At 41.2% G+C, this 23,063-nt stretch overlaps 1 protein-coding gene across 1 annotated transcript in view; it reads right to left on the reverse strand.

Annotated features, from left to right (window-relative positions):
- Positions 1 to 9,634: 9,634 nt before the first annotated feature.
- FOXN2 (forkhead box N2) overlaps positions 9,635 to 23,063 on the reverse strand; it is a 34,454-nt gene continuing 21,025 nt past the window's right edge. Inside the window, 4 exon segments of the mRNA XM_080584740.1 lie at positions 9,635 to 13,870; positions 13,872 to 14,301; positions 14,732 to 14,800; positions 19,429 to 19,493. Coding sequence (XP_080440866.1) covers positions 13,828 to 13,870; positions 13,872 to 14,301; positions 14,732 to 14,800; positions 19,429 to 19,493 — 607 coding nt within the window. The 3' untranslated portion in view covers positions 9,635 to 13,827.

Consider the following 23,063-nt stretch of genomic DNA (forward strand, 5'->3'; position numbering starts at 1 on the left):
AGATGGCGGCACGGGGCGGGCGGGGGCGGTTGGCATGGCAACAAGTGATGCGCCCTGCGCGGGCTCGTCGCTACGGGGCGCCGCCGCGGACAAAAAGCTGCAGAGCGAAGCTGCGGCGCCGGCGGGCGGGAAGGCGCCAGGGGGCGCGGGCGCCATTTTGGGGCAGTAGTTAGGGCGTTGAGGCGGATCTGTGCCACCTCAGCCGGCTGCCAGACACCTTTGTTCAACAGCCTCCCTGCAGCTTCCCCACTAGTACACTAATTATCTCCTATTTTCTTTATCCCGTACGTTTGCTGTACATTTAAACGTGTATACACCATAAGCACTTACCAGGCAGAATCTGAAGACATTGTAGTTGGTGTATTTGGTTGTGACATGCCCATCCAATAAAGATTTTTTTTATTATTTTTTTTTAAACGATTGAGATCAGGTGTGTAAGGAAAAAAATAATAAGGCAAAACCTTAATGATACTTAAACAGCATATGCTGAGCATCTGGTCATTTGCAGGTTAAGGGCTTCCTAGTCTAGGATAGCAATGTAAAAGCAATTTACAATTTTTGTTTAGTTTCAATAGTATCAATGGTATTTTTTTTTCTGCTGAATTCTAGCATGATGTCTTCATAGTCCTTCCTCGGTCGTAGGAAGTGCAAGGGATGCTAAATCATTGGTTTCTCACCTCCTTTTCTCTTTGTTTCCCTGAAGTAAGAAGTAGCCACCTACAATGGAAGCTAATCCTTTGTTTTAGTCTGTAGCTTTGATGGTGTTTGCTATTGTTTTCCTTATCACAGTAGCAGAGGTGGCAAACACAAATAGGACATGACAGGTAGATTAGCAAATACGTTTGTATCTCCAGAGGAATTCTTAGGTTGGAGGATATATCGCTGACCCATATTGCCAGGAACAGAGACTGCACATTTTTAGAAAGTCTTAAAGGGGGCAAAAGCAAAATACATGTTATCACTATTCATCCAAATGATCTTGATGCTGTTCCGCATGACCAAATGAGCTTAAATAGCTATACTGAAATAAGAAAGCTCTAATTTTTAACAGTAGGGCCATGATAAACTATTCCTTCTGCTCCATTTTGTATTCCCTACAGAAGTTCCTAAGAAAGTACTTGGAAGTACACTGCAATTGCTGTTCAGCATACCGGGGTTAATAATAGCCCACCTCACATGGTATGTCTTCACATGTCAGTGTGGTAATTTTTATACTGGAAAATTATTAAAAACATTTAAAATTGATTCTAAGCCTGTGTTTTGAGGTTTGATTCTCTAGGATGTATCTTTCCTGAAATGTAAGACTGAATTGCTTTGAGCATACACTGCAAAACGTGGTGCTCCTGTTTTGTCGTGTGTTCAAAGATGCTTTTGTGATAGCATTTTCTCCTTGTATCTGGTGCAGTGAATGCTGGCAGAGGGGTTTCACAGATGAAAGCTGGGAAAGGATGCTGAGGGAGTTAGAGTGCATAGCTGTATCAGAGTGAAATGTTCCACACTGACTACGACAGCGATTCTGACTGGGCAGCTGTATTCAGGGTGGAATAACATGGACTTTATTTACCTGCAGCCATCTAGAATGGCCAGATCCAAATGTACGTTATATAGGACATTTATCATAGGATGTCATGCCAGCTTCTTGAAACACAAGCAGACTGAGTGGATCAAAAGATGGGTGCTCTTCCTGCTTAAAGGCTGTAAGGCTGACAGCTGACTGCAGGATTTTTAGGCTCATCAGAAACAGGTCTACTTCAATGTATTTTGAGCACCACCAGGCCAGCCTCTTGTATTTTCAAGTTCTGCCTTTAAACCAGCTTTTCATGGATCCTGGAGTCCAATATAATGTTAGCAACATATAATGTTGTAATTTATCACTGTTCTGGGGTGGTGCTTGGTAAACAGGTTGAGTCAAAGTTCACTGAGGTAACAAAAGGTTTAATTTTTTACTTTCTTACAGTAAATTATCAGATTCATCCTTTTGATTTGTCAGTGCAAATGCGGTGCTATTTTTCGTGGCTGTAAGAAGGGGAAGTGGCTTTACTGTGAAGCTCCCTCTCAAGCACTTTCTTAATACTCCCCACTGCCTAGAAAGCAAGCTCGTCCAACCCCTGCACCAGAGAGGTGCACAGTGCATGTAGCTGCAGTGTGGTGCAGTGATGCTCGCCCGTCATTGACCCGCTACGTGACTGCAAAAGACCGACCGATCCTGTCATCAGATGATCAGAGCAAGAGAGGTCAGCTGAGTGGAATGCCAAGCAGTGTGGCATGGTTGCCACAGAACCCCCAAAATATTGTCTTCTGCAAGGTCCACCCACATAATAAAAGAACACATTACCCAGCAGAATTTGATGCAAGCTGAAACATGACATGTTGAACAACAACAACAAAAAAACCTTACCAAGGTCATGGCATTTTTGCTTGTCTTGTTGGCTTCACTGGGGAAAATAGAGAGCAAAGAATATACAGTGGATCAGAGGTTGTCCTTTTCTTACGTCTCTGCCCAGTGGGTGTTGAATTGTAGGTGGTATCTCAAGACAGATAATTAATTTAGGAATTACAGTGATTGTTTTGGTATGTTCTCCTTTCAAGCTCATTTGTCCTCCCTTCTCTGCTCAAACAGTGCTGTCTGGTTAATCATAACTTGCACTTCACATATCCTGTGAATAGGTGCAGACAGAGAAACAAACAAAGAATATATTTTCAGTCATCCAGGATGTTTTCCGTGCTTTGGGAAAATAAACTTTGTTGCCATCCCTTGCATGCTTACAAGTATTCACAACAAAAGGGTTTCTAAGATCTGGAAAAAATTCAAAAATGATTGGAAGGGAGCCATCTTCAGTCATCAGACTATCACAAGAAATGCAAAAACCACATCCTCGGAAGCTGCAAACACCCTAAACTGGTGTTTTGTTTCTGTTATCTTAGCAACGGCAAGTATGAACAGCAGGATATGTGCTCACGATACGCACTCATTATTTCTCATGATGACTCTGTAGCAAGCCTTTTGTTATATTATAACCTTTCAACTCTCAAAATCTGATTATTCTGCTAAAATAAAAAAGAGCCAAGTACTAAAAAAAAATTTTAAAATGTACAGAAATGCACTTCAAAGAACATTTTTTTTCATTATTTGTAGTCTTCATTATCATAATTTCAGTGTTTATGTAGCATTTAAAAATAGCAGTGAAAACAAATCCCTCTGTCTCTTGCGTCCCTTCCCAGCCCGTAGGATAAGTAGCTTGAGTCAACTCTAGGGTGTGTGCATGGCTGGGGGGAGTGCTGTCTTTGCATAGGAAGAAATTACTGAGAGCAAGAAGATGGAAAAACTGAGCAAACAGCTGCCTGTGATAATTCCGAGCTCACTTTGCAGCTTGTGCAAGTTTTCTTCACATGCTTCAAACCCTTCTCCCTGGAGATTGGTTCCACTGCAGTACGGCCCATACCAGCCCTTGGTGCAACAGCAACGACTTTCGTGTCCTCACAGCAAATCCATACTGTTATTTCTCAGGATCACAGGAAGGTTAAAGTCGGAAGGGGCCTCTGGAGGCCATCTGGCCCGGCCCTCCTGCTCAGGCAGGGACACCTTGAGCAGGTTGCCCAGGACCACAACCAGGTTGCTTTTGAACATCTCCAAGGAGAGAAACTCCACAACACCTCTGGGCAGCCTGTTCCAGTGGGCCATCACCTGCACAATAAGAAGTGCTTCCTGGTGCTCAGACAGAACCTCCCGTGTTCCTCTTTGTTCCTATTGCCTCTTGTCCTGGCGTTGAGTCACCATCCGTGGAGGTCTTTAAAAGATGGTTAAAATTTAGAGCTTAGTGATATGGTTTAGTGGAGGACTTGTTAGTGTTAGGTCAGAGGTTGGACTAGGTGATCTTGGAGGTCTCTTCCAACCTAGAGGGTTCTGTGATTCTGCGATTCTGTGAAAAGAGCCTGGAAGGACTGATATCAGTATGGATTGATAAACATAACAAAAGTTTAACAAATAAGACCACCTGCACTCGAATTCTAGAGTCTTGCACATTTACTGGAGAAAGAAAAATAAAGACAATGTACATTATTTCCAGAGAGCCAAATTAACCAGTTTCAGAGAGAAAGATAAAAGAACTGAGAAGGAGCATTATGAAGACTGTGAAGTGAGAAGTCCACAGTCTTTCCTGTAGACTAGTTGTGGACAAAGACCTGCAAGCCTTTGGAAACAGGCCCTACCCCCCCATGTGAGTGACATCAACAAACCAGGAGCTGTTAACCATAGCAAAGATGGCATGGCTTTGTCTTAATTTTCTAATTCCTGCAGAGACAGACACGTGAGCATAGAAAGGAGAGAGATCTGGCAGATTTACTAGTAGTTTAGGGAATATTTTAATCCGAACTGTTGCTGTTCATAAGCACTTACAAAAATACGGCATCTCCAAAAATAATTTGGACTTTTGGAATGAGCCAAAACCAGGTCTTTGGTACATCAAAACTCTTGTGGAGAAAGAAGAGACAAGGAGGACAAGGGAGCAGGGTTCGTCACTGACACAGCACAAAGAGAAGGCACAACACAGAATGCAAAAGGAGAGCTTAATAAACAGGTATTTGTTCATCACAGGCAGGGATGGGAAACGTGAACTTGAAGAAACAGAATAGGGACACCCCAGGAGGATGGAAAGGCAGCAGGGGTGTGTTATGATCAAACTGCCTGCTGGAAAAAGCGCTGTGGCAAAGACAGGTTTGTCTTTGCGTGTTAGTATGAACTGGAAAGGAGAAACAGCATGAGGAGCAAACAGTGTCAGTTCTGAATCCTAACAATAGGAGGAAGAAGAATCTTAGGGGAGTTTAAATAAATGACCCAATCTTTTTTTTTTCTTTGTGTTTTACTATATTTTATGAATTTGTGTGTGTGTGTGTGCAGCCTTCAGTGTTTTTTCTTCTCTTCATGGCTCTGATACTGAACAGTGGAAGCAGTATTTTTTCAGCTGAGTGAAATACCACTTGCCTTTAAGAAGCTAGCAGCAAACAGGAGTGCACGTTCAAGGAGATATGTATTAATTAATCAAGGAATGGCAGTTAGAATTACTTTCATGAGTAGGCTCCCAGGCCTCTACACTTTAGGCAGAAATAAAATGGGCCAAACTGTTTACAAAATATGTATATATTAATTGTCAAAAAAAAAAAAACAACCACGTAATTGGCACTTCATAATGATCTGTAAATATTCTTTGTAATCTTTTAAGAGAGTTAGTTTTCTAGTATAAAACCTAAATTTCAAAATGACAGCACGTTATTGGAATGGTTTTAAATAAGACAAGCTTCTTAACCTCAGTGAAATTCAGCTAAAGTAGGAGGACACACAATACCACTAAAAATTAAAGTCTAAGTATTATGGGCACCTACACATCCATAAGCATTCATTCATTTGAAAAACAGTATTCCTTAGAGAGAAGGTAGGTGCAAGCCACTTGTGCAAGCCAGCAAAGAAAAGCAGATTTGCAGAATGACAATGCACTCTTTTCCACCCCTAACCATATCCACTACTTCTGTGGATATGCACCAAAACGAAATTTCATACCAAGATCTAGCCCGGGTGCTCGTGCTTCTCCTGGCTGTGAGGTGCTGCGTGTTATAAATAAAGCAGCAACGCCACCAGAACCAAGGTATTTCCGAAGCTGGAATTCTTAGGACGCCAACAAGTAGTGATTAACAACCCCATTGGAAATAATGAGCCTTGACAGATCTAGGGTTAAATACTTTAAAATTAGATCCTGCTGAAAGCTGAATCTTGTTGCTTAGCAGCGGCTGCATGGGATGCTGCTGTCACTCAGCGATGCTTCTCTGGGGAGCTCGCGCTGTGCGCACGGAAAATGGGTTGCCATTGGGTCAAGGTGACATCATGAAGCACGGCAGCAGCATTTTTTTAAGGTAGAATGCAGCACGACTGCACTCGGTACCGGTAGCTGTGCAGCCACTTGGACATCTAAGGGGACGCATGGCTTTTCTTTTGAAATGGTTCAGCCTTAGCGCCGCGTTGCCTGCCTCGAAGAAGGGCTCGCAGACTTCGTGCAAAACAGCAACAGCGGGGCGTTTGGGCAAGTGCACCACAGTCACACTCAACAGGTGGATTTGTAATCTTTTCAAATTACGTATAACCAAAAGAAAAGAAAGGGAAAATGTCTGTAATTTGTGGAGGTCACACTGGGTATTAAGAACATAGCATCCTCCACCAGCATTTAAAAAAAAAAAATGCATTAAGCTTATAATAGAGGAGAAAATGTACCCTTACTGAAAATAACTGAAAATTTGGTTAGCTGAGCTGATCTAAGCATTTAAATTAACTGAGGTCCTACTGGATCTTAGAAAGAAACCAAAATACCAATTTAATTAAATCAAAAAATGCCTGAGGCATGATAACTTTTAAAAGTAATGTTGTGCAGAGGTTGATAGAGCTATCTATTGACTTTCCAAAGCACCTGCCTGCCAGCCAAAAAGCACATCAACACCTTAGTGCTTCTGATGTTGGTCTGGTAGGGACCAAACTGCATCTGTAGGCTTGAAAACCCCCAATTAATTAATTACTACCACCGTTTTAAGAATGGATGCAAAAACTGTGCATGCATTCAATCCAATCTAGTGTGCTGCATATTAGATCTTGGGCAGTCAAGAAACTATGGAAACGGAGAGTACGACAACCAGCATAAAAGCTAAACTCAGCTAAACATGAAATTTTAAGAAATTGGATGTCTTTCTCTGGATATTGAAAGAGCACAGAGAAGTATTTGGTTGAAGGTGGTCATTCTGATGATTCAGATTAAGTGCAATGATGGCAAATGTAGTGTCTGCTCTTAGGACATGAGACAAAGACAGCTTTGATTTGTCCCCAGTGTTTAAAATGGAGAAAACAACCCTGTAGATAATTGCAAACTGAACTGAACCGATCAATGTGCATTTATGAAATACACATCATGGCTGAAAAATCTTGTCTTTTTTCCTTTATTTGCTAGATGAAAGAACTGCATTAGGTTCACACTGATTGTACTTTGAGAAAACATTTGACGTAATGCCACTAATTCTTAAGTGCTTGTACTAGTGCCTGTCATTGCAGACCACCGGGAAAAAGAGGAGCTGGTTAAAGTACAGCCTAAGACAGCTGTGCCAAAAGGGAGCTTTTCTGGTGAGCAGAAAGGTTACAAGGAGAGATTGTGAAGAATCAGGATTGGGACACATCTCGTTCAATGGAGTTCCAGGCCTCAAACTACCAACCTTTTCTGCTGACTGGGGCCTCAGGGTTTGGAAGTAACACAGGAGAACAAAGATATGGACATATTAGTTGATAACAGGATAAATCAACCATATGTGACCACAATAACGGCCATTAATAGGCCAGAACACACCAGGCAAGAAGTGGTGCTGCAAAGGCCGGGAAGTGTCAAGGCCAGTTCACAAAAAGCACTGGCATTCTTGAAGAGTGTCTACAGTTCCTCATGTGTGTGCCAGCGGGCTGAATTCAAACGGGAATTAAGCTAAAGAACTAGATGGGTGTTTAAGAGGAATGCAGATTGTGTCCTCAGAACGGAAACCGAGTAATCTTGGTTTGTTTAGTAACTCAAGAGCATAATGGGGGGCACGATTGCTTTTGTATTGATGCAATGGGAAAATAAACACTCTCACGTTTAATGACGCTCTTTACACAAATGCCGGCAGAGGATAGTTAAAAATCTTATATGGGCTCCAAGTAGTTTATAACTGTAGGAGCAGGTAGCTTTCAGGAGAGCCTTCTCGAAGAACAGGGAGAACAAGAAAACCGGCTGATCTGAAGACTGAAAAATTCAAGCAGAGGTAAAACAGAAGAGTTTCTATGTCCCAATTATGCTGAGAACCTTCACGGTAACATTGCTGGACTTTTACTAATACTTCTATGTGATTAAGCATGCCAGATGTTCACCATTACGTATATTTACTCAGAGTACTCATTAAGAACACCTACAGGTATTTGGAAGCTCAAGATCTAGGAAAGTATTAGCATATTCTGTGTCAAATTTAGCCTCTCATTGTTAAAAATAAATCTGATCTATTAAGTGTTTCCTGAACAAATGTCCTTAAAATACAACTGGCATAACTGGCTAATTGCTTCAGTTAATGCTTTAGTTCAAGAGCTGTGGTTCCAGACAAAGGGCAATTCCCAGCGAAGCCGTAACAGAAGAAAACACTCCTGGGACATTTAACAGTGAACTAAAGGCTCTCTTAACACAATGTAGTGAATAACAATTAGAAAGATGTCATTTGTACATGATACTTATCTGTGATTTTGTTTGGACTAATTAGAGCAGTCGTTCTGTTACCAGTATATTAAGATGAACACTAAATCAAAGATACTAGCAGTGCATATATATGCTGTAATTTGTGGTTTAGAATCTCAATGTTATTTGGTATGGTGATGAAGGTAAGTTTTAATTAAAATCTAGCATATCATTTCAAATACTGCAATAAAAACTGTTGTATTTGCATCAGATCCTACAGAAACTCACTCCGTGACACTAGTTGGTTAAAAAATAAGAATAAAAATAGGACAGAGATGCTAATACTGGCTTTTAAGAGGTAAAAGCATCGTATCACGTCTTGTTTCCCTGCCCTGATGTGCCACCTTTGTGGAACTGCAGGATGGACTTGGCCCATGAGATATAGATCCACTCTTCCACGATTGCCTAGAATCACGTCCTGCTTTCCTCACTGTGCATCCTCAGGCTTTACAGCAGCGTTAAGGGGTTAGCCTAGCTTTTGCCCAGGAAAATTAACCTCAGTATGGACTACACTGAAATGAATACTGAAGGAATTCTGCTTCTACCTCCTGATAATTCTGCCTCTCAGGCACTGAGAGGGTGCATGTGTGCACTCATTCAAGCGGGAGAGCTGGCCCAACAGCAGCAAACAAGCTGAGACAAGGGGAAAATCAGATGGCGAGCACTTCGTTCCTGCTGGTGAAGAGGAGGTTCTTGCCACCTGTATGCTTTCCTCCAGGTCTAGTGCATAAAGATGCAACAGACCCTATAAAAATCATAGCTAAAAGTAAACAAATATCTGAGGTACTGAAACAATATCAAATGAGAACTATGTAGCTTTCTTTATTGAGGGATATGTTCCTTAAATTATCCATTCCATATTACACAGCTATCTTTAAGCTATCATATAAGCAGCATAGCTGCAGTGGTATGGACACAGAACTAAAAAATCACAGATATTTCATCAGGAAAATAGATTTGTTTTGCAAAAAAGCAAACAAACTAAGTCAGATGTGTCTCACAGGAGGGCAAAAGGTACGCAGTAGTATTCCTGCAATTTCAAAGATGTCAAAACATTCCTTGAGTTCCACTAAATCTTGGCTTTAATAGAATATACTTCAAATATTATGGGCCAGTTACAGATGAACTTGTCCAAAAGCAAATCCTGCTCTGAATTGATAAGGCCCTGTTACCATACAGATTACTCCCACATGCATGCAATGTTCTAAACCAAGTCAAGACCTACAATGAATTACATTTGTTTGTTTTTTTCCAAACTAACCCGGTTTTGTGTAAGATTGAAAGGGGAACACGGGTCTCTCAGAACACCGAGACCAATACCAAGACGTGTTGATAAAGAGATAACACAGTGCTTTCTGTTTGTAATGCCGTTTATTTTATAAAAGCCCCTTTGATCATCTGAATGAAAAATGTGGGCAGAAAAGTCACAAATGTTATAAAACAAAGTTTATTCTGCAATATTTTGTCATAATGAATTGCATCTCTTTGGTAAAAATAAACTTTATAAACATTTTAATTAACAGAGATTAGCATACAAAAAACTAAACTTCTGTAAATATTCTTTAAAATGGGTAAAGGACTAAACTGGAGGAAAAAGGGTTAGAATTGGTCACCTACTGGCAAAATTATTCTAAACAAACCCAAGGACATTGCTTATGCTACATTAGAAACAAGCTAAGGGGAACATTTTAAAAACAACTCTGGTTCATTTGATCAGAAAGCATTCTTACAATTCACTTTTAAATAAATAATAGTTACAATGAAATGGCAATTATAAAATGTTTTATATCACTATATGGCAGCAACATAATACTTTTAATTATGCACTTTTTAGTTTGAAGAAATGTACATTTATAAAACAGACTTGATAATGGCACTGGTAGCTGTGAAGAATGTGCTTTAAGATATAATGGCAGGTGCAACATTTAGAATATTCTACCTTTTCTTTTCAATAAATATTTTGACTACACCATTATTAACATGTATGAGTGTAGTTTGCTTTAACCAAAGCTTTTACTTTTCTGTCTAATATGAAGTTGCAAACCATGCAACTTCCCTTTTAAAGTCGGATTTTAAAACATTTGATGCAACTTTTACAAAAGCAATAATTTAGTATTTGAGTCTGAAAGACCAGTACAGGTTTGTACAGTATTCACATCAGAATTTACCCAAAGCAGAGCAGCCTCCCTTGTACACCAGTCTCACGCACTTCTCCACTGTATTTAAAGAATTGAATGTGGTTCACCAATACTTTTGTTGCCTTTTAACTGCTGCTAAAGTATATCTGAGTTGACCATTGGCATGAACATTTTACATAGGTCACTAAAAAAAAGAAACAAACCCCAACAGTCAAAATAACTTTTAATTATATTCCATTTATACTATATACACCAGGGTCCTTAACTCAGGTGGCAAACAAACCCAAACCCAGTTCTAGCTATGAAAGTGAAAGGAACAGCAGCTGGTCTGACTACAAAGAGGGGCTGCTCCACAGCCGAGCTGGCAGCCGCTGCCTGCATAAACGTGCAGGGAATGGCCGGGGAAAACGTGGTGCAGCGCGTCAGGTGCACAGAGCCGCTGCCCTCCCCATCGCCAGGGAGAGAGGGAAGACGGCAGAGCACGGAGAGCGTGGGGTGCGTTACTTCCCCTGCCGGACTTTCAGTTCTCTCGGGCTGTAAGGATGGATGCAGCTTTCACTGTTAACTGTTTATTAGCACGGGTTTATTGCTCATTGCATGTGGTCATTAAATGCACTGGTAGCGTCTCAGTCCTATACCTTCAGTAACGCTGAAGCCATTATCACCAGCTTCAGCCATGCTCCTAATAAATATTAGGATTCTCAGATGTTATCCAAAGCAAAGAAAAAAAAAGATCAAAACAAACCCAAACCATGGAGCTGAGTATGACCACAGTTTCCAGAGTACCTGGATCTTGATCCAGCTTTTATTGGAAGTTGAAGAAAAGCTGCAACCAACGCCAGCATGACCTATATGGCACCCGTCTTCAATAGCACCCCACTGAAATCATGGCACTGAGCAGAATTCCAGCCTGCTACTATTATCTCCATGTAGCTGAATCCTCGTTTTCTGCATCGACACGCTCTGCCCTTTACAGTATTCCATCAAGATACAAAAGCAAACTGTGAGCAAAAAGCAGTTCACATCTCCACATCCAAAAATCCTAAGAACCACTGCGTTTAAACTTCTTTTAAATAGCGAGTTTTCCCGTACTATCCACCAGTAACACATCCAATATCAGATCTAATCGGCTAATGCACCACTTGTGATATCCAGAAGACATACACATCTGTACAAACATTGTCCTGTTACGGGTATTAGACTAATGGGTGTTCACACAAAGCAGGAATGCATCAGAGTACTTTTCTTCCCTTTCAAGAGATAAAACAAGTCATTCTTAAAACTGAAGTAATTGATTGGGGGAAAAAAAAAAAAAAGACTTTCTAGTGTTTGTGCTTAAAAAAAAAAAAAAAAGAGGAGTTGGCTTTTAATTCCAAAACATGCTACAAAAGAACCTCAGATATTTCAGGCTTGATCCAACAGCCATGAAATCAGTGGGAGCACCACTATTGTCTTCAAGAGGCACTGAACCAGGCCCTCAGAGCAACAGCCCTTCAGCAGCATGGCTGTATTCATATTTAAAGTAGACAGTTTATGGCAGTATTCATGAAAAGATTGACAAATAAGAATAAACACTGGTCTACAGAAGGCCTCCAAAGAGCCAGAAAAACACTCCACTAGGGAAAAGTTAACTTTTGGCTGAATCCAGCACTGTCTTCAACAACCAAAACAGTGGACGTTGATTTCCTACTTCTAATTCTTAACCAGCTTTGCCCAACACCTGCTGGAAACAATAGCTTAATGTGTTAGCTAAAAACTACGCCACATCACTCTACCTTTCCGGAACAGGAAAGATGACCTTTTATAGTCTTCTACGATTCTGAAACATACTTAAGGCATCCTTATACTTACAGTACTGTTAAAACCCACTCCAACAGAACTGCATACCCATTTTTGAACAGAAAAAACTTTTAAAAAAATCATCAATCATCACTTATTTTAAAATTAAAAATATAAATGAGGAAAAAAGTTCATAATACCACTAAAGCATTTTTGGCCAAAAGATGTCTGGGAACTCTAAAGAGATTCTTTTATTGCAAAAATGAATTGTGAAGGAATTCCTTCCCAAAACAGAGGTCCTCCTGAGTTACGACTTACATCCAGCGGCCAAAGGCTAGCCTTGCTTGTTAGATGCACTGCATGTGGCAGGAGGCTAAATGGATTCACAGAGCACAAGGCACGGTGATCTGGGAAACAGAAGGCAGAGACAGCCAAAGACTCCCAAAATGCAAGTCCGGGTCCACTGATTCAAAAGGAAGCTATTCTACTTGGTTTCAGATTAGGGGGGTAAAGAGTTCTTCCAGCAGTTGTTCACAGCCTAGCCACCTGAAACCTCTGCCTCTCGTGCATTTTAAATAGCACAAGCTGCTCTGTTCTTTATTCTCTGAATCCATCTCTTTCAGTGGGGAGCAAGAGGGTTGGTGTGGCAGTGGGACAGCAGCAAAACATAACGGCTGCATTAGCAGAAGTATTCAGCAGTGGCAGTAACACCAGGACAACATCAAGCTTGGCAAATGGCAGCTTTCACCGCTGGCGACACCCAAGGCATGTGTGAAATGACCCCTCCCTCCTCCTGCCACCCCCCAAGACAATTTGTCTTAAGATGAAAAGAAAAAGCTGGTTTCCTTCAGGAATCTGACCTGCACGCAGCAAGGTGGTGGCAGGGGTGCAGCAGGAAAGAAAAAGAAAGCAGAAGGTGGTACCCACCTCAGCTACCCCTTACCCACTCTGCCAGGAAGGGTTATACTCCTTGCCTGGGGGTACTTAACATCTTGTGAAAGCAGCTCCGGGAGTGCTGCAGTTTTTCAGCCACTTTACTGGATGGGCTGAAACCTGCAGACCCTCGGAACTGCCTCACCAGCATTTCCACCAAAACCTGTGGCAGAAAAGCAAAGTGAGGGCAAGTGGGACGAAGCAACTGAGGCAAGAACATTTCTTTTTCCTTTCTTTTTTCTCCTCCTTTTTAATTCTTGACATGGAAATCGGAGCCCTCAGACAGGGCAAAATTTAACTCTGCACATGGGGCCAGCAGAGATGTCAATATGATCCACAATGTGCATCTGAGCAAACATAAATCTGAAAAAAAATTAACTATTAAAAAGAAAAAAAGAGAAAAAAGTGATCATTAAGAAGTATGCTTTCAGGTTTTCACAAGTCATGCATCTCTTCTAATCTGAGAAGATTAAATTATTTTTTTTTCTTTTTAGGCAGTGATTTAAAAATAAATGGCTAAATTACAGTTAGCGCCAAAAATAAAAAAGCAATGAGTCCTCTTATGGCTTTGATCTCCCTTGCGAAGGGTAAAAGTAGAAGAGTATTGCCACAATTAAAAAAAATATATGTATATATTCAACATTGACAAACAGACTATTTTTTCCTTTGCTTGTGACTGTGGGTCTTTGCAGTACTTATTAAGGAACCCAAGCACGTTCGGATGCCAGCAAGGTGGAGCAGAGACCCTGCTGCTTCTTTCAACTCCTCATCAATTTCTTGACATAACTCCTTGAGTGCTTTGTTGCTAGGCTGACTTTTCTCAGAGGTATCTACACAAGGTTGTGATGCATAGCCACTGTCTCCAAGAGGATCATCTTCATAGTCAACGTCTGTATCCACTTCACTGTGAAATCCTTCACTGCCATCGCTTCCAGCATGGCTGTTCTTGGAGATAAATTCATACACCTCATCGACGGAGGACAAGGAAGACACACTGGACCTAGATGCACAGCGCTGTGAACCCATGCTGCTAGCACTGTAATTGTGATCCTCCTTTGGATCAATATTGGTGGCTGCAGAATCATTTTCTTGCAAATTTATCGAACTGGAAGGATTAAATGCGCTGCCGTAACTTCTCTTCTTAGGTGTCTTCAGAGGCTGAGCTTTCTCACCTATTAAAAACAAGATCCATCAGTAAACATATACTCCTGTGAGATCACCTAAGAAAACCAAAGCACGCTTTGGATGACTGACTGCAAAGGGTAAGCTGAAAGTGAGCATTTTAGAGTTGTAACATGCATGTTTACTGTCACCCACAGAGAACAACGGTCCTCAGCTAATCACAAATAAAAGCTGAAGAAACAGAAAATCTTAGCATCTGGTACAAAAAGGGCGGGGGAAGAATTTGAAAAAAAAAAAAAGGAAAAAAGAGAAAGTGGTTCCATGAGAACCGTAAGGGTAGCAGAAAGAATAATCAAAACAGAATTGCTTCTTGGCTGCTCTTACTATCTGCAAGCTAGGCTACACTCATTTACTGAAACTTTAAAGCAAATCTATAGCTACTGGGTAGAGGAAGAAAACAGTAAAATGGCTTATGCTTACAGTCTAGCATCCCTTGTTCGATAGAAGTATTCAACAGCATCATCGCAGTAGCGGCATCAATATCAGATTCTGTGAAGGAGAAGCGCAAGATGTTAGAACTCAGGTAATACTGACAAAATGAGGACCCTGCAATACGCGAAGAATATCTATCTGCATATGCTGGCCTACAATAATGAGCAGTGGAAAAACGTGTAAGAATTCAGATAGAGCATGACTCAGTAAAAAGTTAAGACACAGCGATCCAAGAGGGGCATCATATGAGCAATATGGTTGCAGAAGGGCCAGGTATCGCAAATATGATAACCTTACAAAAGCTGAAACCTCCCACTGCACTAAAACCACAGCTGAAGACAAGAATCAGCAACATTAATTAGATGTTCATATGAGATGTTATTAGCAACAAGTGGCTTTTATGTGTAACAGTTTTAAAGAGAAGGATTACACATATGGCAAAGCAAAGCACCTAATCAGCTTCATACCCTCACTCTATGAATATGCAAGGCTGAAGAATGTAGTTAAATGCAGCATTAATTGAGCACGCATCTTTTCTACAACCTCAGCACAAAGTGCTCTCTTTGCATTATTTTTCACACTAACAACATGTGAAACAGAACACACAGAGAAGACAAAGGGGGAGATGGAACAGAACTGCTCCATCTAGAAGGCATGGAGATCTACACCATAATTAGGCACTTGAGAAAGATTTAAATGAACAGCAGTGCTTTTAGTTATGGTGACAAACACAGCCATAAAACGCTAACCTTTGCTGCACTGAGTGGATTACTTAAACCTCAAAGAGGTGGAGAAGCTGGGCTGGAAGACACCGTGCTAGGAAGTGGCAGCAGTAAGTGGAACAGTCTCTCCATCCGGCTCAGCTGCCACTGAGACAGGAGTTGCTGAAGTGAAAATCAGCCATCTCATTTTCGATGGCAGTCCCCCTGCCACATCATATGCCTTATTACTGAATAAGAGGGGGACTGAACTTTGTGAGGGCGGACTGCAGGATTGTCAATTTGATTTTCTTCTCTTACCTAATTTTTACTAACCTCACCCCATTTGAGGAGAAATTTGAAGAACACCCTGTCACCTTGCATCAACGTGGAAAAGTGACTGAGCTGCTGTTTCCAACACAGGCTATAAATTATACACATTCCCCATTGTTTTCACTTTATCATTTTAAAATCAGCGTACTTCAAGCTCTATTCCACTGCACTCGCACTTCTTTTATTTTCTTTTTTTTTGGCGGCAATAGAGACACATTGAGTTGACAAGTCGTAGGTCATGATTTACAATCTACAGTACAACTGACAAAATAAAAATTCAAAACAAAATAAAAAATTATTTCCATATGAAATAAAAACATATGTACAGTTACTTTGCTCCACTATTGCAATCGGAAGGTGAAATACTGTGATTCCCTACTTGCTATCACAGACTTTTCCTTTTAACAAATGATGCCAGTATATAAGCAACACTTTGATAAAATGACGAGTAATGGGAGGCATTAATGAAACACAGCAACCTACAAATAGTGCTTCTGCATGCTAGCATCCCCAAAGAAATAGTCACTGCAAAGTTCTGCAGTGACTTTGTTCATCTGGAAAAAACAATCAGTGCTCTGGGTCACTGTTACACTGTTTTGGCTTCAATTGCAATTGCTCTCCTTGATAAAGCATTATTTCTCCGATCTTTCAAAGGGCTCACCAACAAAATCACTGAGAGGAGGGAGATTTCCCTCATTCTGTAAAGAGTCCTAAGCACCCTAGGTCTGCCCAAGCAAATACGTTTTTCCTTCAGTCCTGAGCGAAAGCAAGCAGAGGACATCCAGCAGCTCTGCTTGCTGATTCTTCCTTGCCACCGCAGCACAGACAAAGCCTCTGTTTGGAGATGTGGTAATTACCCGCTGTGGGACAGGTGGCTGCTCTGTCTCTAAGACCCTTGGCTTTGCTGCCCAAGCAGTGTTTCTGGTTTGTGGCTGAAGACTAAAACCAACCTTCTGGCCTCAACAGCCTGATGCTCCAGCAGAGAGCTGGGTGTCTGTGCTGCTGCTGAAGCTGTGCTTTGTTGGTGGCATTTTATCATCCTTGTGAAAGAGCCCTAAGGACAACGCTCTATGGCAAATTAACTTGTGCTCACTTTTTCTTGGAATTGGACTTTTAAAATTTGAGCACAATTCACTTTCCAGGACTTTATTGTAATTATCTTTGAAAAGGACAAGACTTAAGTGGATTAAGCTTTATTACTGAGTACAAGACCTGTGCTCACAGGCTTCTGCAGAAATTCTGTGATATCCCAGCACGCTGCCTAGCTCCACTCTGGTGCTAAGGCCCACTACAATGTTAGAAAATGAGGAACACCTGTGAAAGTACGTATGGAAAAATGAAGTAACCATCTTCTGCTCGGCAGCTGTTTGTTGCTGGTTCTATTTGCATTTGACTGTCAGTGGAAAACACATTTCCATCTTAAATTCAGTGGGCTGTTTTAACTCATGGGAAGTGACAGTAAGACAAAAGTACGGCCAAGTCCTTGCAACTCTAACAATCCTTAAAACCTGTAAGAGTAAGTAGATCGCAGTGGGCTGAGGAAGAGGACACCAGGAAGACAGCATTGCTGCACTCCAGCAAGGTTTCCCTGAAAATAAATGGCAAAAAACCAAAGAACTAAACAAGGGATGTGGAGGTAAGCACGCTGGCTAGTTACAGGTGTGAGTTACATACAGCCCTAAGTCCTGACTGTGAGATTCAAACTGGGTTTCAGCAGGAAACTGCTCCTGCTAGGGCTTCAGCAAGGCACCTCCACCTTTGAGTGTCCGAAATTAAAATAAAAAAATCCCCTTGTTTCTCAAGAGCAGCATCTCTTCGGGTTCGTCTGCGTTGAAAAAGTGCAAGAGTGGCTACACGGACATCCCCTGCTTAGCTTGCACGCTGCTGCTGGTGTAGCTGTGACGAGCAGTGCAGTTTTGCAAGCACCGAGAATGACTGTGCTGAACAACCATACGTCACGGCAGGTCCACTAACAGCAGTGCTGGCTGCCACAGGGACAATCATGAGGGATGGGCATGTTCTGAAACACCCTTCAGACATCTGCAGTCAACTATGTCTAATGTCATAAACGGGGAAATGACTTGTACTATGGAGTTCTAGCTCTAGCTAGAAGAGATCACAGAATCACCGAACGATTTAAGCTGGAGAAGACTTAATCATCAAGCCCAACCATAAGCCTGACCTACTGAGTCCCGCCAATAAACCACGTCCCTCAGTGCCACGTCCACACACCTCTTAAATACCTCCAGGGATGGGACTCCACCACTTCCCTGGGCAGCCTGTTCCAATGCTTGACAGCCCTTTCTGAAGGAATTCTTCCTAATATCCAATCTAAACCTCCCCTGACACAACTTGAGACCGTTTCCTTGAGTCCTATTCCTGAGAAAAGACTAACACACTTTTGCTACAACCTCCTTTCATGTAATAATAGAGAGTAATGAGATCTCCCCTCACCCTCCTTTTCTCCATGATAGACAACCCCAGTTCCAACAGCCACTCCTCATACGTCTCGTTTTCTAGATCCTTCACCAACTTCACTGCTCTTCCCTGAACATGTTCCAGCAACTCTTGTAGCGAGGGGCCCAAAGCTGAACACAGCACTCAAGGTGCGGCCTCACCAGAGCCGAGTACAGGGGACGATCACCTCCCTGCTCCTTGAGCCTGGCCGTCCAGCCACACCACTCCTCATAGTCACATCCCCAGCACAACTCAGTCCAATCCAATCTTCCTCCTCCAAGTTTCAGTGACTACAGTTAAAATCATGGTTATACATCATGAAAGCGTCTAGTTATGGATGTGACTGGTTTTTTCCTACACCTACTTCATGGCTTGTGCAGTCAGAAGCACACAGGATATAAACTTGGTTACTGAGCAGCACTGCAGCCTATGGCATCAAGAGCTATGTTCAGAGTCAGGTTACTAAACCCATCCTGTTCTCCTCTTCTGGGGGCTAAAGGCAACATTCTGCAATTTTTAAGGTGATGCCTTAACTACACAGACATCATAAGGCTATTCTCTTCACTCGCTTAATATCCAGAATTTAGATATTCCCGCATAGCTACACTGGCAATTACACCAGCTTGTGCCCAACTTTTTTGGCAAATGAAAAGTACCACACGTCTCTGAAACTCTCTTCTGACTTGTTCCATGCTCCCTTGCAATTATGATCTCAGCCACCTATATCAAGCGTTCAATTTTCAGACATTTCTGTGGCTACATACTACGTATATTAAAATTCTGTTGCCTTCTTTGTTTAAAATTGTTAACATTTTTGTTGCCTGGTCTCAGTTTGTGGTGACCAATAAAAAAAGAAACTAACTACAGGGAAACGCCAGTGTTTGTACCTTTCTAATCGTTTTTCTACAGAACAATTCAGTCTAAAAGTAGGTCGTATTTGGGACTGATGTGTCTGCTAAATACCTTGCTCACAAAACAAGACTTCTTTTACAACATGAGATTCATCTTATGGATTTAAACTTAATATACAAGTCACTAACATAATAAGCACACATTCTATTAAATAAGTTTGTTTTATTTTTTTTGTAATGTAGCAGACCCTTCAGGAAAGGTCCATACACAAAATCAGCTGGGGTTCAGAATATGCTTGTGACTAGCAAAAACAGCAGAGCAGAACGGAAGAAGATTAATGTTTACCTTTGAGAGATCGGCCATGATTCTGCTTAAGTACTGAAGTTAAGTAGTGAGGAGACGACGACCTACTGAAAAGAAATTCAACAAGTCAAAGCCAAACCCTAATTTGCTGAATAATTTGTACAAACTACATTAGACACAATACCATAATCATAGAAAGATTTAAAAAAAAAAAAAAGACACCATATCTCGGTGGACAAGACGAAAAGGCAGCAAATTCTATTGCCCTCAGTCAATGGCTTGACACGCTGATTATTACACACTGTGTATGTAGCACAACGAGCAATCATCAGCGTTTGGAAAAACGCCCCAACACACACACTGAGGAAGAGTTTTGTTGGCAAGAGATACTAACTTCTACACATCTTAGGTACTTGCTTAAAGGCTGGATATTAAACAGATATTTTTTAAGTAAAACCCACATGTGAACAAAATGTTAGTTTACACAGACACCTGGAGCCCAGGAGCAGCAGAATAGATGAGAACCAGTTGTGTTTGTTGTTCTTCAAAATGATGGTAAGAGATTAGCAAAACCAAAATACAGCGCTGTGCAAAAGCTGGGGAGGAACAACAAAAACAACAAAAGTATCTGCCGATTCTGAAGTTATTGGAAGCTGGGCTGTTTGCTGGTGATGTTAGTTTTTTTGCATTATCAGGCCAACTTTCATCTGGCAGAGTACCATTTAATACACTGCAGAACAAAAAGCTGTTCTATGCATCCATCCTTAAGTATTCTGTTCATTATAAATGTACTAGCAAACTGAAATACATGAAACATAAACAGTACACAACCATTAAAATTTCATGTAACACCAATAAACATCTTTTAATTCTTCTACTTGTACTGTAAAGGGTGACAGAAAGATTTTTTCAAGCCCAATCTGTAAAAGCTACCTCACGGGATTAATGGAGTGACTTCTATCATTAAGGTATGTTTACCTTTTATATTTATTATATTTAGGCAGTTCTATTTTCAAAACTTAGAGAGAGCCACAAATCCACCCCTCCCAAATCACAAAGCTGCTAAATGCTTAATTATATATTTTTAATTACTAGTCTAGATCATTAATGAAAACAACACAACTAGAGTAACTCTTTAAATACCATTTTAAAACTAAAATTTTCAATCTTTACGTTATATTTTAAACAAAATATTTTTCACTGGTCACTGGCCTGCTTCTGCAGCGGTGCATACCTTAGCCACCCTGAACTCAACCACTCTGCACATCATATGATCCAAACTCAGCTTGCCATTAGTAACAGCTCCAAAGGTCGTTGCAGTACAGACTGCTAATGGCAAGGAGACAGTGCACAAATTGAAGTAAGGTGACTTGAAATGTGTCATCTGAGCTACATAAGGAGCTCTGGTTGCACTGTAGACTGCCTGGCACTGGTAAGCAAAGCTAATGAAAAGGAGAGTAATAGTTAGCATCTTCCCATGTGGTAACCGCAGTGAAAAAGATTCAGCACAGTTTGCGGATTCGGTTTGCACAGTTCAATGCAAGCATCCAAAACTCAAGTTCACTGTCTGCCATGTTTTCTTGTGGGAGTGATGGAGTGCTAAGAGATCCAAAAACAGAAAAAAGAAAAAAAAAAATCAAAAAGAGAGGAATGTACCCAGCCCAACACGGCTGGCTGTGTAGTCTTCAAGTGTCCAAATAGATGCTAAATATCTTCATCCTTTCATTTGAGCTCAGATCCTTCAAGAATCATATACATGCAGAGCTATACTGGATCAAATTAATGCTTAGTGTATTGATTAAGATAATCTATGCATATGCACGAGGCATTTGCAAGGTGAGGACCGTGGCAGTCTCCAAAGCCCAGTAACACAATACAGGTACTAGAAGGAGGATGCAGTTAGTGGCCTTGCACCAACCTGTTGAACAAGCTACACAGAAATAAAATGTACCAGTGATGTCAATCACCTACTATAATACAAGCTTCCACTTAACTAGACACAGATTACAGTTTCGGAAAGCTTCTGATCAAAGCAACACTTTAAATTTTATTTTAAAATGCTGTTGAATGATAGGTATATTCCCCATGAACACACTGTAAAATAATTATGAACACAAGCACTCCCACAGAAAAATTCAGAGACTCTCGTAGTTGAATTCTAGTATTGCCCTGGAGTTAAATTTGGATGGTCGTTCCCAGCCTCTCTCCAACTGTACCTTTGGGCCTCCTCTTTCCCTCCACATACATGGCAATGTCTTGGGGCCCTTCCCCAGAACTAAGCCAGAATTTAAATCTAAATTCAAGATTTTTTTTAAACATGGAAGGGAGGAAAAAAATTGTTTTTCTGCCTATAAGCAAAAGTCTTAGACATGTATTTTTGTTATTAAAAGGAAAAAAAGATAGCTTTCATTAGGAATAAGGTGAGCGTCTTAAACTGCTGTTTTATTTTACTGTTCTTACAAATACAGGCACTACAAAATCCGCCATGCTTTGAAGTCAATGGAAGGTAGTTTTGGCATGTGCCCTTACCAGAACCAGGATTTCCTCATAATTTGCAAGTGTGATTAATCCTTCAATGGAAGAAAAAATTTATCAAAACCAACAGCTTCAAATTGAAGTCTTGGTCTTGCAGGTACCTCAGCACTCACTGAGATAAAATCTCTCCCCCCTCCCTACACCTAATTTCACCATATTGTTTTTATACAAAAGTAATCACACTTCAGTGCCTATATCATTGGACTGACCTCGAACATGCTGCATACACTAAAAACGTATCTGGGCAAAGCTGTCTACAACCTGACCCGGGCTGAGTCTCATTTGATCCCCTGTTCCTCAGGCCAGACAGACAACCTCCAGAGGTCCCTTCCAATCATTTTTGCAGCTTGTAAGGTACAAGCCCAACCCTAAAAGCCCCTTCTATGCAAATCTTCAATTGGTGCAGACAGCTATGGCTCACATGGCGGTGTCAGATCCCAGGGTCAATGTCCTGTGGGACTCTTAGGAAGTTCTGCTAAATATTCAGTTTTACATCCTGCTTCAGTAATCCCAGTTCCTCCTGTTTGTTAAGGAAACTCCTTGCAGTAAGGCAAGGCAGAGGGCAATGTTCAGACATCATAATTATCTCTCATCTCACTCAAATTATTTGCCAAACTAGATAAACTGGCCACTTGCCTTCCTAACTCCTGATCTCATCGGCAGCAGTGCATTCCTATTTGCTTTCTATCCTCCTACTCTCCGTGCCACCTCTAAGTGCTTACTCAGGCTGACATTCCTCTTCCTGTAACAAGAATGCATGACATTGACTTGAAATTCTCTAAAAGCTATTGCCTAATCTTAAAATGCATCAGATGAGGAAGCCTTGATTCGAGAAGCGTAGCAGATTCCACCTCGGATGACGTTTAGGGTAAAGACTTTTCTTCCCATCCCCACTGCAAAATAATTTCCCACTGCAAATGGCTTAGTGAAAAACACCACTCTCAGACCAGCAGTCAACTCTTAGAAATCAGTGAGAAAAGCTGTGTCTGTCTGCGAAGTCCCTCAACAAAGGCAGCGTAAGCCTCAACACTAATTGTTCTTGTCTGGGTTATTCCAGCCAGGACCCCTGGCAAGACACAATGAGAAGGGGAAAAAAAAACAGAGGTAGAAGAAAGAATATTTAAGAGAAAGCCACCCCACTG

This window comes from Anser brachyrhynchus (assembly GCF_964034855.1).
Source record: "Anser brachyrhynchus genome assembly, chromosome: 3".
Taxonomy (NCBI): Eukaryota; Metazoa; Chordata; class Aves; order Anseriformes; family Anatidae; genus Anser; species Anser brachyrhynchus.